The sequence below is a fragment of the Astyanax mexicanus genome, chromosome 10 (assembly GCF_023375975.1).
Source record: "Astyanax mexicanus isolate ESR-SI-001 chromosome 10, AstMex3_surface, whole genome shotgun sequence".
In the NCBI taxonomy this organism is placed as follows: Eukaryota; Metazoa; Chordata; class Actinopteri; order Characiformes; family Acestrorhamphidae; genus Astyanax; species Astyanax mexicanus.
In genome coordinates, this window is record NC_064417.1 from 10,736,513 (window position 1) to 10,752,497 (window position 15,985).

Sequence of the window (15,985 nt, forward strand, 5' to 3'; positions counted from 1 at the left end):
AACACTAACTCATCACATACTCTGCAATGTTACACTGCTGACCTATAACACGCCACACTGTTACAACACTAACTCATCTCATACTCTGCAATGTTACACTGCTGACCCATAACACGCCACACTGTTACAACACTAACTCATCTCATACTCTGCAATGTTACACTGCTGACCTATAACACGCCACACTGTTACAACACTAACTCATCACATACTCTGCAATGTTACACTGCTGACCTATAACACGCCACACTGTTACAACACTAACTCATCTCATACTCTGCAATGTTACACTGCTGACCCATAACACACTCCACACTGTTACAACACTAACTCATCTCATACTCAGCAATGTTACACTGCTGACCCATAACACACTCCACACTGCTACAATACTAACTCATATCATACTCAGCAATGTTACACTGCTGACCCATAACACACTCCACACTGTTACAACACAAACTCATATCATACTTAGCAATGTTACACTGCTGACCCATAACACACTCCACACTGCTACAACACTAACTCATATCATACTCTGCAATGTTACACTGCTGACCCATAACACACTCCACACTGTTACAACACAAACTCATATCATACTCAGCAATGTTACACTGCTGACCCATAACACACTCCACACTGCTACAACACTAACTCATATCATACTCAGCACTGTTACACTGCTGACCCATAACACACTCCACACCGTTACAACACAAACTCATATCATACTCAGCACTGTTACACTGCTGACCCATAACACACTCCACACCGTTACAACACAAACTCATATCATACTCAGCAATGTTACACTGCTGACCCATAACACACTCCACACTGTTACAACACTAACTCATATCATACTCAGCAATGTTACACTGCTGACCCATAACACACTCCACACTGTTACAACACTAACTCATATCATACTCAGCAATGTTACACTGCTGACCCATAACACACTCCACACTGTTACAGCACTAGCTCATATCATACTCAGCACTGTTACACTGCTGACCCATGTCACACTCCACACTGTTACAACACTAACTCATATCATACTCAGCAATGTTACACTGCTGACCCATAACACACTCCACACTGTTACAACACTAACTCATCTCATACTCAGCAATGTTACACTGCTGACCCATAACACACTCCACACTGTTACAACACTAACTCATCTCATACTCAGCAATGTTACACTGCTGACCCATAACACACTCCACACTGTTACAACAATAACTCATATCATACTCAGCAATGTTACACTGCTGACCCATAACACACTCCACACTGTTACAACACTGACCTGTAACACACTTTATTCTCTTACATAATCCAGTTTGTTATAGCACTAAACTGTACACACTCCACACTGTTACACCAGTGACCTGTAACACACATCACTGACCTGTAACATAATTCAGATGGTTTCAGGACTGACCTGTTACACACACCACTGTTAAAACTTCACAATGTTAGAAAACGAACATGTAAAACACTTTACACGGATCCATACAGCTACTCTACACTTGTATAAAACACTTGTCACTGGCTTGATTATTACATTATTTGTGGTTATTAAAAGTATTTTTCTCTTCCTTTTTATTATAGAAAATATAGAAAAATAGATACATTTTAAGCTGTTTTACCTTGCAGTTGCTGAATTTGGTGCGTAAACGCTTCAGCCTGGTGGGCACTGGCCAGACGCTCGTCCTCCAAAAGACCTGAAAATCAGCAGGGCGTTTAACAGAAACCTGCTTCACCTCCCCCCTTTACCCTAATTGTACCCAGTGAACTAAAAAGAGTTCACTTTTTTTTTTCTGAAGGACTGATCTGTGTTTTTTCACTTCAGTCAATGTTCTCGATATTTCATACAGTACATAGTGTTTTTTTGTCAGAAGCAACATAAGCAAATCCATTAGAGAATACTGAACATGGTTTGAGGAGTGTGTGGAATGATTTAGACATGATAATAACTGACAGGGTATGAACTTTATTAATGTATTTGCTATATTAGTTTTAAAGCTACAGTGATAAGCGTAAAGAAACACCAGCCACGTCTTTAACTGAACACACTTGAGCTGTGGGATTATTTATTATTTTTCGGCCTAAATATCACTATATCACTATATGTTACATGTTATATGTTATGTGCTCCTTCAGCTGGTGAGAAAGCACTCACTGTCATCCTGTGGCCACACTGAGCATGCTCCGTGAGAATTGCCCAAGAGTGATGTCATCAGCCAAGTAGGTGACAGGACAGTCTGTCTGGAAGCTTCCTTAAGCCCACAGCTGTTGTGGGAAATGACTGTGCCATTCCACACACTGTGGAAGAGCCACCAGTAAAACCCCACCACACTCTGGCCTGGCTGAAATACTGTTATCAATCATAATTGTATTGATTTTATCACAAAGTATTGTGACTGTGTATAGAGTTTCCTCAACTCCCCATAATGCTTTGGGTTTTTTTTTGTACAGTGTCTCTACAGTGTGTACAGTATTTTCCCTCAGAACTCTGTTTAAAAATATAAATACAATCATATGAAAAGTTTGGGCACCCCTATTAATCTTAATCATTTTTAGTTCTAAATATTTGGATGTTTGCAACAGCCATTTCAGTTTGATATATCTAATAACTGATGGACACATTAATATTTCAGGATTGAAATGAGGTTTATTGTACTAACAGAAAATGTGCAATATGCATTAAACCAAAATTTGACCGGTGCAAAAGTATGGGCACCCTTATCATTTTATTGATTTGAATACTCCTAACTACTTTTTACTGAAGCACAAAATTGGTTTGGTAACCTCATTGAGCTTTGAACGTTATAGCCAGGTGTATCCAATCATGAGAAAAGGTATTTAAGGTGGCCAATTGCAAGTTGTTCTCCTATTTGAATCTCCTCTGAAGAGTGGCATCATGGGCTATTCAAATCAATAAAATGATAAGGGTGCCCATACTTTTGCACCGGTTAAATTTTGGTTTAATGCATATTGCACATTTTATGTTAGTACAATAAACCTCATTTCAATCCTGAAATATTACTGTGTCCATCAGTTATTAGATATATCAAACTGAAATGGCTGTTATATAATATATAATTATATAATATTTAGAACTAAAAATGATTAAGATTAATAGGGGTGCCCAAATTTTTTCATATGACTGTATTTTGTTTAAAAACTTACTTAACTTACTGTGTTATTGATATCAGTTAATTACTGTAATTTTGTGTGCAGTAAATGGTTTCTGTACTGTTGCAATATGGTTGTTATGATGTTGCAGAGTGATTGCCATGGTGTCCTAGGTGCACAATCATAATAGCAGTTTTATTTTTGCCTTTTGATCATTTTTACTTTGTATTCTAAGATCAGTCACGCCACCAAACTGACAGAATTATGGGCTGTAACTTTTCCACTTTAAACTCTCAGTGGAACTGTTCTTTGAAAGCTTCTCAGTTCCCGTTCAGCACTAAATAACTCACCCTGCAGTTCGAGGAAACTCTCCTGATGTTTCTGCGAAGCATCTCTTGCCTCCTCCAGCTCCAGCAGCAGCTGCAGAACCTGAGCCCTGAGCTCCTCCAGCTCCTGCTCCTCACTCAGCACCTCATCTCCTGCCTTCTCCTCCTTCACCTCCTTCTCCTCACCTTCCAGCTCCTTCTCCGTCAGATCACTGCTCATGATGGGCGCCTCTGATTTCAGTTCAGTGCTCTCATCTACACACAACAGATGGGTTGCAAGTTGCAAAAGTTGATTTCAGGGAGGTCCCCCCCGTCCCCCCCTCCCCTCCCTCCGGCGGCAAAAGAAAAAATCAACCAACTCACCAAATGATAACGAAACTTTAATTTTATATTAATTAATTTTACGTTTTTTTATATATAAAATTTAGAGTATTCAGAGTTGAAATAAAATGAGTTTTATCTTTTTTGAAGGCCCTGCCTCTGCTTTCCTGCCTATGCTTTTTTTTTATTTGACAAAAATTAACAGTAACAATATCACAAGAAATTGCACAAAATCAAAAACATTTCATATCATATTACAATAATTATTAATATTGCCTCTGCCATGATCTGCTTTCTCTCACTCACTGAACAAATCCCGTTCGAGAGGGGGGAAAAACACTGCCCGCCCACACTAAAAACTGACTCACAGACTCTTTGCAGAGAACAGGCCAATCAGAACCATCTCTGTTTTCTCTCTCTCCTTCCCACACGCGATTAGAGAAAAAAGTTTGTCGCCTGTGTGCGCGTTTGGGGCACTCGTTCTGAATTCCGGGAGATTATATGTGACTCGCGGGCATCCGGGAGCCACTACCGAAATGCGGGAGACGTCCGCAGCTTCAGGGAGACTTGGTTTGTCTGCATTCAGATCAAACAAAAGAGCATGAGTAAAAGTTTGATAGACTTCCCATGACCAAATGTCTCAAGTTTATGATTTAGTGACAGTAGTAAGTACATTATATAAAAATGAACATTTGGTCTCTGTTGCAGTTATTGTTCAGCATCTCCTTCTCTTGAGTAGTAGCCAGCAAAACAGATAGACAGACAGACAGATTGACATGCAGATAGACAAACAAACAGCAGATGTGTTTTGGTCATAAGTTGCTACATGATGAAGCATCTCTTAGTCACTTTAGTTGCATCCTTCTTTAAATTGACAGACACAATTTTTTCATCAGTGAAGATTAATGAGTACATCCCAGAAGAAGCCATGCAAGCCCAAGCCATGTCATTATCTTCATTGTGTTTGACAGGTGTGTCCGGTGTGTTTGGGATCATGAGCAGATCCTTTCCTTCTCAAAATTTTAGCCTTTTCATCACATTGGTAAAGTAAATCTTTGTCTCATCAGTCCATTACAGACTGGCCTATCCTTCTTGATAATAGTGAATTTCATCTTCTGTTAAAGCCTCTATACTTTTGTTTTTGAAGTTTTCTGTGCATGTTAGATTGTGTTACCTTCACTACTGCCCTCTGGAGGTTGTTGTTGATGTCACTAACAGTTGTTTTAGGGTCTTTTTTTAAACAGCACTCACAATGTTTCTGTTATCAACAGTAATCTATTACACCAGTCATGACTTTCTTCTTCAGGACATTCTAAACGGTTGTACTGGCCATGGCCAACATTAGTGGAATAGTTCTGATTGATTTTCACTTTTGCTTGTTTTTCACCTAAAGACAGCTATCTGCTTTCATTGGTGGTTACTCCTCTAATTATAACTGCACAGTTTGCACAGAGAAGACCAAAGACTCAAAATCTGGATGTGTTCATCCAGAGGGCTGTCCTCTAAACTGAGTGTCAGGTCCCAGATGTAAATACCAGGAAATTAAAACTGAAATGTTGATCTTTTGTCTCATATTCATATTTTAAGGTCAATTTTAAGTATTTTCAGTCAAAAATCAAGGGATTGGCCTTACTGTTCCAATACGTTTGGATGGTGACTATGGTGTTTTTATACTGAGCGACAGCCCCATCTTGTGGTTACAATCAAACACTCATTTCCTTATCATAGCAGTGCTTTATATACTGATATGGATTTTCACATACACACCTTAAGAAGCACACTCTGAGACAATATGTTATTTTTAGATCTTTCCCAGAATAAGTGGCAATTTCATCACGTTTACTGGTGGTTTTACTGGTTATGTTATTGTAGTTCTTCTGTGAGCGTGTTTTTCTGTGAGGCTGTGAGTGTGAGCGTTAGTGTGAACAGAATAAATTTCACTCTAAAGCTTCTGGTGGTTCAGACAGACTGTGCTTGTGAGTGTTAGTGTGAGCTGAGCTGTAAGAGATGGTTCTTCTCCACTGTCTTACACATATTTCTTTACTCTATACTGTTCAGCTGTGCTGTCAGAGGAGTTGAAATTTCCTTGGGGAATTCATTACATTTATCTAAACTCATAAAAAAATCTGAAAATAACTGATTCAGGGGGAAATCACCACAGTGGTGTCTATTATGAGATATGTTATTACTGTAATAGTATCGTTATCTGTGTTCCAGTGTGTTTCCTCTGACTGTTTTAGTTTATGCTTCATCATCCGGTAAATGATAAACTCACACACAGATACAGTTCCAGTTTACAGTAAAAGAACGTGCTTCTTTATGAGGGGCACTGTATATAACCGTGTGTTTATAAGGGTTTTATAAACACAGATCTTTTCTATAACAGAGCATTATTTAGCTGTAAAAGACAGAACTAAAGAAGGTTAGAATTCAGAGAGCTGATCTGCTGGAGACATGCTGAGCAAATTACACAGCACACAGGAAGTGTGTGGGGGTTAGCACTGTGTTCCAGTACTGCAACACACACACATGCACAGACTGTAACACTCATTCTGTGAACTGAGCTTTTCACTGAATTCTAATTAAATCTAATATAATTTTCTGTTTAATGATGTGAAGGTCAGTCTGCAGCAGCCTTAAAAGCCCACAGACTGGAGCTGTGTTTAAGGGTTTCACTGTTGTGAGGTGGGTGGATGGACAAGTGTGTGTGTGTGTGTGTGTGAGTGGTTTGAGGCCCAGCTAAAGGAGAGGAAGAAGGCAAGCGATAGTGGTGGCAGCTTTCAAAGTAAAACCTTGCATTCCTTTCTAATATATATGATTAACCATAACATTAAAACCACTGCAGTGAAGTGAAGTAAATAAATGTACTAAATTTACTAAATTTCATAAAAGTATCTATCTATCTATCTATCTATCTATCTATCTATCTATCTATCTATCTATCTATCTATCTAGCTATCTATCTATCTATCTATCTATCTATCTATCTATCTATCTATCTATCATAACTATGATAATCTGGTTCCAGTGGCACCTGTCAATGGGTGGACACTTTCACAATAATCACACTGTGATGGTTAGACTGGATCAGAAAGTGAAACTGGTGAACCTGCTACAGGGTCATGGGTGGCAGAGCTCAGTGATGCTCATGGAGATCCCACCTGACCACGTACAGGATTCAAGGACAATTTTTTGCACTATAAGGCGTGCAGGATTATAAGGAGCACTGTCAATAAACATCTATTTTCTGGTCTATTTTCATACGTAAGACCCACTGAATTATAAGGCACATTATTTGACACACACACAAAAAAAAATAAGTCAAACAAGCACTGGATGTTAATTTACACAGATTTCCCTCCTGAAAACTGTTTATTTGGGTAAGTAAAGCACTTCCATTTATTTACAATAAGCGTAGATTTCCAGATATCCACAATGGCTAGATGCAGCAGCATTAAGATCAGCTAACTGCTAGCACAAACCACGGTTACCAGTTAATGCCACCTGACAGAATTAAACTAAGGAACCCCAGAGAGATGGTAGCTCATCTCAGCTTGTTTTAACACGGTAAGCGCGCAGATTACAGGCCAATATACTCCCTCTGAACGGAAAAAGAGCTAACGCTGCAGCTACACATGTGTCTAGTTTTAGTTTTCCAGCCCCCTCATTATTTGTCTAACATGTTACTTGTTTCATCAGTTCTACTAATGCCCCATGTTTTTCTTTGTTTGACCCTCAGTGTAGCTGATATTGTTTTATTATCTTTATTCTGTTTATTGCCTTCTGTCTGTTTGTTAGTATTTTCTGTCTTGCTAGTCTTAAGTTTTTGTTTTCTAGTCATAGTAATATCTGTTACTTTGTTTATTTTCCATATGACTTCAACTAAAACCTACTTGCATTTGCATTCTGCGTCTGAATCATAGTTGTTACACTTGTTTTCCATGTAAATTCTTAGTAATAATAATCAATGGTATGACAGTTAGTACGTTATAATGTTTAGTTTACACTGTTCACTATACTGAATTATTGTGAGGCCAGGCGCTTATATGATTTACTTTACCTCAGACAGTAATGAGGATTCCACTAGCAAAAGATCAAGTGAAAGATGGTGTTTTACAATGAGTCAAATGGGTCAGACACTTAGTAAGTAATGTTTACTAGTTCAGTCAAAGTTTCCTCCAGAAATCCTCACTCATAACCGTCCAAATGTGTGCGGAGACCTCTTTTTTATAAATGCATTCAGCTACTTAAAGTTGGTCCCATTGTTGATGCAGATGTGAAATTGCACACACAGCTTGTCTACTTCCTGTAGAAACGTATTGCCAATAGAATAGGACTCTCTGGAGCAGAGAAACATGAATTATTGGCACCGTGTCCAGTACCAGGCACAATCTAGAGGGGCATAAATCTCCCCAGCATTGAGCTGAGAAGCAGTGAATGTATGTTCTCTATCTAATTACTTTTAAGATGAAATGGGGAGTTGAGGATGAGGTGGGATGCAGCCTAAAGTCCTTGTATGTATCTTACTGCTGACAGCAATGCTCCAAAATCTAGTAGAAAGTCTTTTCTGAACAGTTGAGACAGTTAGGATAAACTCATTTTAATATTATTGAATTAGTAAGAGATTTAACCATATATTCATCCATATAGTGTATTTCTGACTGTACTACTTTCTACTGCACATTCTACTGCTCAAAGTGAGCACACAACAATGTGCGTGTGTGTGTGTGTGTGTGTGTGCGTGTGTGTGTGCATGCACCAGGGCAGGAGTTGTGTTGTAGTGTGGGAGGCCATAAATAATGCACAGCTCTGATCACACTCCTACACTGCCACTCCTACAAAGGTGTGTGTGTGTGTGTGTGTGTGTGAGAGAGGGGTATTTTCTTATGATCTGAGTTTGATTCAATTAGTTTATATCTGTCTTGTTTTGCAAAAAAGTGAAAAGTGGCAATAAAGCGATGATGGTGATGATTTAATATGATTAATATATAACTAATAATAAATATTAAACAACCCATATTAATAAAAAGAACCAATGAATTTTCCACATATGGTGCAGAATTAACACAGGCAGCGACAGGATTCACACTGCTAAACGAAGCCAAGTGGTGCCTGTGTGTGTGGGGGAGGCTACAGGGACAGCAGAGCTCTAAGGGCCTGTAGTGTAGAGACAGTGGAGGTGAAGAGGAGTGTGTGTGTGTGTGTGTGTGTGTGTGGGAGAGAGGGTGAGTGAGAAAGATGGAGGGAGGGAGGGAGAGAGAGAGAATGGGAACGAATGAGAAAAAGAACATGAAAAGAATCATTATGCGTGGAGGGAGAATGTGGGCTTAGAAATGAAATGCACACTAGCTTTGTGTGTGTGTGAGTGTGTGCGTGCTGATTAGTGGGCAGAATAAAAAGAACAGTTGTAGCAGGCACATACAGAGAATGAAAGGAGCAGGTGTGTGTGTCTGTGTGAGGCCTGCCCCTTCTCCCCATTCGCAGACCCCAGTGTTTACTGTCACTGCATATGTGTGTTTGTGTGTGTGTGTGGGCTGACTATAGGGCCGGTCTTCATCAATACAGAGTGTCTTGAGAGTTAGTTGTGCATTTCATATCATGCAGCTGCACATCACCTCAAACCCCAACAAGGACACAACAGACGTATGTAGTATAAAATGTAGAAACACACTGTATGTTGTCTGGTATGAAGATGATCCGTGCAGAGACTCAAAAGAATTCCAGCCAAATGTCCCAGCTAAAGTTCATAAATATATTTGCATTGTACTAAAATGCATCCATTTTTAATGGGCATATATGCAGCTGAAAAAAAGGGCCTAGTTCATCCCAAATTTTTAAACGTCGTGCACTATAGGACCCTGTCACGTATTAAATGCTTTACTTTTACACTTTTTCTTGAGTAAAACGAATAAGTTGGTACTTCTAGAGACTTCTACAGTATTTTACACCCTATTTTTACCGCACTCTCAGTAAACACTAGTTTACTATCTCAGTACTTCATACAAACTTACATACTACTCAGTATAGCTGTAATGCTCACCGTGTGCAATATCTATCTCACTACATGTACTGTGATCCCCATCACCATTTGTGCAATATGTTTAACGTGCAATATTTTCTCACTATTTATTTGATATTTATTCACTGGTCACCCTACCATAATCATATCTCTGTGCACTAGATGTATATATATATATTTTTCTTTACTATATTTATTTTTTTAAGTATCTTTATATTTTTCCTGTAATTGTTTTTGTATATATAAATTTATTATTATTTGTTTATATATTGTTCCTGACCTATTTCTCTGTCCTTTCCTCTGTACTGCTGTAACATTGTAAATTTCCACATTGTGGGATTAATAAAGGATTGTCTTATCTTATCTTTTCTTATTCTCATACATTACTACATGAGTAAAGAATGGGAATACTTTTGACACCGTTGGTTGGTCACATATTTGGAACAGTCTAATTAGACTTTGTGGTGATTAAACAATGTGTTTCCATTTCCTCAAAGAAACAGTAAATAATTAATTTTTAAAACAAAAAAATCATTTTTCTCATTTTTCTCATTTTTCTCAAGTTTTAACTTTGTGAAATCTCCTATCACAACCAAATCCACAGTCAGCACGTTATTCTTGTCAGAAAACTTTGACTCTGAGCTTCTCCCTAGTACATATTCTGCTTAGCAACCATTCCACAGTAAAGGACACATAGAACAATTCTGAATGTTGCACACAGGAAGTGATTCTGTAAAGCTGGGTCCGGCCCTGCTAACACTGACCAGCCAAGTGAACATTTTATGACCTTATTTGATGAGATCTTTGAGCAACAACACAGTATGGCACTCAAGCAAGGAAAAATAATTCCAGCAGCTTTTCACCTTTATTAAATAAAAAACACTATTGATTTAATGTCACTTAGAAATAATCTTTGACCTTGCATCTAACAAATTACAGCCCTTATCTGATTTAGGACTGAATTCTATTTCACTACAGGGGACATTAGTTCTGTCATACCTAAAAAAAACAACTAACTAAAACATATACATTTCTTTACATATCTCAACATAACAAGTGCTTACAATTTGACCTGCATTGGGGTGTTGAATGGAAAAGACTTAATAGTATGCAATATACTGTCTAGAGGGAGTTACGAGTATTTGTTAATGCTGTTTGCAGCGTAACCTATGGCATAGCCGATCACGGACCTCCCCAGAATTGTGACTATGTATCGTGGCAGCGCAGAGGCAGCAACTGTGATTGGTCTACTGAGCCTTGTGTTCCCGCATAAACATTCCCACATTCTTTGCAGTTAAATTGCAGGGCGACACAAACACACAAACTTACAAGTATAAACGCTAACAACAGAGTAGGACACTAGCACAGGCTACACTGTAGACTCAAAGGAGAAATAGTGTAGTGTAGTGAACTTGCCTAGACCTAGATCAGTTAAGGGGCTCAAGCACTTTCTAGATTTCTCTTACTTCTAATACTTACTTTAACACTTACATCCCTGCTTAGGGGTAAGAAAAAGATTGGGGGCACTGCAGCTAAGGACACTTTGTTGTGTCCATGCTGCTAAACTGGTACCAGGCAGAGTAACCGGTTCTAGAAGACTGTCCTGACAAATAAACTTACATTCCCACCTCAATTCATTCAACAACAAGTTCTGGTTATTCTGACATACAACAATTAACTTCATACATAGAATGAAAAAGCGCAAAGTAAAGCATGGCAAAGCACTTAGATTCAGAACTGCTGGATTGGTCATTCCCTTATAAATGCCCAAGTGCTCTTGGTGCACTATCATTCTGGTCAAAGAATTCAACCCCTTATTTCCCCACAGCACTGTAAATAAAAGGGAAAGCCTTTTCTCTTATGTTTGTAAAGCTTTAGGCATCAGTGTGACTCTTACTTCAGGTTATTGTCCCCTAATGGTCAGGATAAAAGACTTATTCAAGAAACTGGGCACTCTTTCTGTTTACATGCTGGTATCCTAGCTTTCATAACTAATCTAGTTCAAAACAACTGGTAGCATCATGACAAACTAGCTCTAATTAAACCAAGGCTGGTTTCTGTATCTGTTAGCATTGAAGCTTTAACCCAGCTCAGCTGTTAGCATTACAACTAACTTGCTCCAACTCAGCCAAGGTCGGTTGCTATGTCTTAACCCAGGTAACAGAGAACATTATATGAACATTTAGCAATGTTTAAAAAAGGTTTTGGAAGGTTAGCATGTAACATTATAAAAATAATGTTCCAGAAACATTCTGAAAACGTGTGACATAACAATGATTTGCGTTATCAGAACGTTCTACCTGAGAACCTGTCAGCTAACCAGCTTTAAAAGAATTAATAACTCGAAATCTGAAAAACCTACAAGGCATTAATACCATAGTAAACAATACATACCCTAACAAACCAGCCACTGATCTGTTACCAACTGTCCAGCTTGGAAAAGTTAGTCTGTTTACAGAATTTAAATTCCAATGTAAATCCAATAGCAGCTATCCACTGCATGTATAATTCATATAAGAATCATTTTATAAATATCATATTTACAAGATAAGTGCACATAAAGTGTGATTGGTTTTGTTCCCACGAAAACCTCTTGAATAGGAATCACATCATACTGATGAGCTCCATAGTCATAAGCACATATAGATCTGGAAAAAAAATATTAGAACACTACAAAATAATCAGTTTCTCTGAATTAACTATTTATAGGTATATGTTTGCATAAAATGAACATTGTTGTTTTATTCTATAAACCACTGACTAAACATCTACCAAATTCCAAATACAAAATAGCCATTTAGAGCATTTATTTGCAAAAAAAAAGAGAAATTGTCAAAATAATGAAAAAGATATAATGCTTTAAATCTTAAATATTGCAAAGAAACAAGTTCATATTCATTTAGAAACAACAATACTGATGTTTTAAAAGTTCAATCAATAATTGGTACATGGATTGGTACAATAGGTTTCTCAATAGGGTAGAGGTCTGGAGATTGACCATAAACTTATTTTATTGTCAGTCAACAACCGCAGGATGACCTATAAAAAGAATGGCAAATGGCAGCTGTGGTGAAGTGCATGGAAAGACCCACTGTGAAATTTGATGGAAGATTGGTAAAGACCTGGGGATGCTTCAGCAAGGCTGGGATTGGGCAGTTTGGTCTTCGCGAATGACGCATGAATTAAGCTGCATACAAGGTTATCCTGAAAGAAAACTTGCTTCCTTCTGCTATGGCAATGTTCCCCAACTCTGAGGACTGTTTTTTTCCAGCAGTACAGTGCTCAATTTCACACAGCTAAGTCAATTAAGGTGTGGATGAAGGACCACCAGATCAAGACAGTGTGATGGCCAGCCCATTCTCCAGACCTGAACCCCATTGAAAACCTATGGAATGTAATCAAGAGGAAGAAAGATGGTCACAAGCCATCAATCAAAGCTGAACTTCTTGAATTTTTGAGCCAGGAGTGGAATCAGGTCACCCAAAATCAGTGTGAAAGACTGGTGGAGAGCATGCCGAGTGACCTGAAAGCTGTGATTAAAAATCTGGGTTATTCTACCAATTATTGATTCTTAGATAAAACTTTAGTACTCTTGTATCTAAATGAATATAAATTTGTTTTCTAATTTTCTGCAAATATATGCTTCAAATGACAATATATTTATTTGGAGTTTGGGAGGAATGTTGTCAGTAGTTTATAGAATAAAACCACAATGTTCATTTTACTCATACATATACCTATAAATAGTTAAGTTAGAGAAACAAATTATATTAAAGTGGTCTAATATTTTTTTTCAGAGCTGTATATGTGAAAGAGAGGTGGACTTGAAGGCAGTTTTAGTCCTCCACAGTCTATGCATCAGTGTAGCTAGTGATCAGGGTCAGCACTTTGTAAAATCCAAAATTCTGATTTTTGCTTAGTTTTGAATGCAAAGGTCTAATGCAGTTGCTATTATCTTATTATAGCAATATTGTGGTGACAATATGTTATTAGCTTTTAATAATCTGTGATGGTCAAGGTGGTTGAAAATTTGGCTATCCAAGTCTTCTATGCTATAAACTAGCTGGTTATACTAGTCATGCTGGTTGTTTAGCATGGATAAGGTTGTTCATGCTGGCAGACAAAAGCATACACTATGCCATTCAAGAGCAAAGCTGCATAAGTAGTTAACTGAAACTGAGGAGGTTGAGCTGGCCAGCAGGAACGCCAAAGTCTGGAAATATAAATATAAATATATTTATATTTAAATATAAAGGAAAGCCAAACAACAGTGGAGTAATTAAGCATAGGCGTTTCTCATAATTTCTAAAATATATAATTCTAAATATAAGTAAAGCCTGAAACCCTTAACAGAATTAAAACAGCTGATCTGATTGTAAAAGTAAGCACGCTTTAGAATAGTTTAGAACAGCTGTTATCTCTGTTCTACTGAAAACAAAGGTAAAGTCTGACGCGTGTAGCTCTGGTATTTAGCAGTGAAGATACAGAATGATAACTACAGTGAAGATGTTGTGTCAGTTCAGTCATTTCCTGATCTCTCTGTCTCACTCTCTCTCTCTCTTCCAAATTCCAAACAGCCTCAGATTCAGCCCAGAACAATAAACTCCACACATCAGCACACAATGCAGACCCTGTTCCACTGCGTTCCCCAACGGGGAACACCACATTCTTCAGTTGAGGAACAGATTATCATCCTGATGTGCGTGTGTGTGTGTGTGTGTGTGCGCGTGATGCAATATGCACGACTATTAAAAACACAAAAAATTGAGTTTTACATATAAAAAGCATAGAAATGCACACACACACACACTAACTCATTCACTCACTCACACACACACACACACACAAAGTGAGCTGGTACATTTACCTGCTGCTGCATTTAAAGCTGAGAGTTCCAACAGCTGCACTCAAATCAAACCGCTCTCTTTCTCTCTCTATACTGTCTCTGTTTGACTCACTCTTTTACTCTCATCCCTTTCCTCTCTCTCTTTTCAATCACTTACACTCTTTCTCTCCTTCTCTCGTCATGTTCTCTCTTCTCTTTCTTGCTTTCACTTTTCTCCCCCTCTCTCCTCTCTCGCTTTACCACTCAGACCCCCCCTTTCCTTTCTTTCTGTCTCCTTCTGTCTACTTCTCTCACTCTGTCCTCTGCTGTGTTCTCCATTTCTCCATCTCTCTCTCACACTCTCTCTCTCCAGATGCGATACTGTTTTTCTGGTACTTTCCCCTCCAGCTGTGTGTGTGTGTGTGTGTGTGTGTGTGTGTGTGTGTGTGTGTGTGTGTGTGTGTGTGTGTGTGTGTGTATGTGTTACCTGTGGAGTCCAAAGCTTCCTCTATAAGTGGTGGTAGCCTTAATCCATCCATATCCATACGCATACACACACACAAATTTAACCAACAATAAAAGTCCTACAACACACACACACTCTGCACAGCTGAAAGCTGAGGGTCTAAGAGCGCGAGTCCCCTGATACACAGTGTGGGAGGAGAGAGAGGTTGAGGTGGAAGAGAGAGAAAGGGAAATAAAGAAAAGAAAGGGACAGAGAGAGAAAGAGGTAGAGAAATAGGGAAAAGAGAGAGAGAGTGGAGTGTAATTGTTTTTGTCTTATTGTTTTGTACTTATACACACACACACACACACACACACACACAGCTTTCATTTCCTCACTGATGTTTCACTCTCTCACTCACTCTTTCTCTCACTCTTTCACTCACTCTCTCTGTTTACCTGGTTCAGATCTTCTTCACTCCAGTTCAGCTCTTAACAATAAACACTCTCTCTCTCTCTCTCTCTCTCTCTCTCTCTCTCTCTCTCTCTCTCTCTCTCTCTCTCTCTCGCTCGCTCTCTTTCTCTCCCTTCTTTCTTGCCTCAGCACAGCTGGTTTCTTATCTACGCAACACGCCAGAAATGCATACCCACACACACACATAAACACAAACACACAGACACACTCAAACTAAGCAGTGTGTAGTCCAGCCCTGTTTAACCCTTTTAGAGGTCGTGAGAATTCAGGCTGTGATGTCACTTGGCCATAAGAAACTATCTGAGACACAGGAAGTGAGTGTGTACACAAATGTGTGTGTGAGAGAGAAAGAGATAGAGAGAGAAAGATGAAGTGTGTGAGAGAGAGAGAGAGAGAGAGAGAGAGAGAGAGAGAGAGAGAGA

General features: G+C 38.6%; 1 protein-coding gene across 4 annotated transcripts in view; it reads right to left on the bottom strand.

Annotated features, from left to right (window-relative positions):
* Positions 1 to 15,985, bottom strand: part of ccdc136b (coiled-coil domain containing 136b) — a 28,604-nt gene extending 12,619 nt beyond the window's left edge. Inside the window, exons 1-3 of one of the 4 annotated variants that reach the window (XR_002651798.2) lie at positions 15,132 to 15,502; positions 3,504 to 3,734; positions 1,665 to 1,739 (exon numbers count right to left, since the gene is read on the bottom strand). Coding sequence is in view for 3 of the 4 variants with exons in the window: in XM_022683932.2 (XP_022539653.1) it covers positions 1,665 to 1,739; positions 3,504 to 3,734; positions 15,132 to 15,195 (370 nt within the window). In the remaining variant the exon portion in view is untranslated. The other 3 variants (XM_022683934.2, XM_022683932.2, XM_022683933.2) reach the window with 3 other exon arrangements.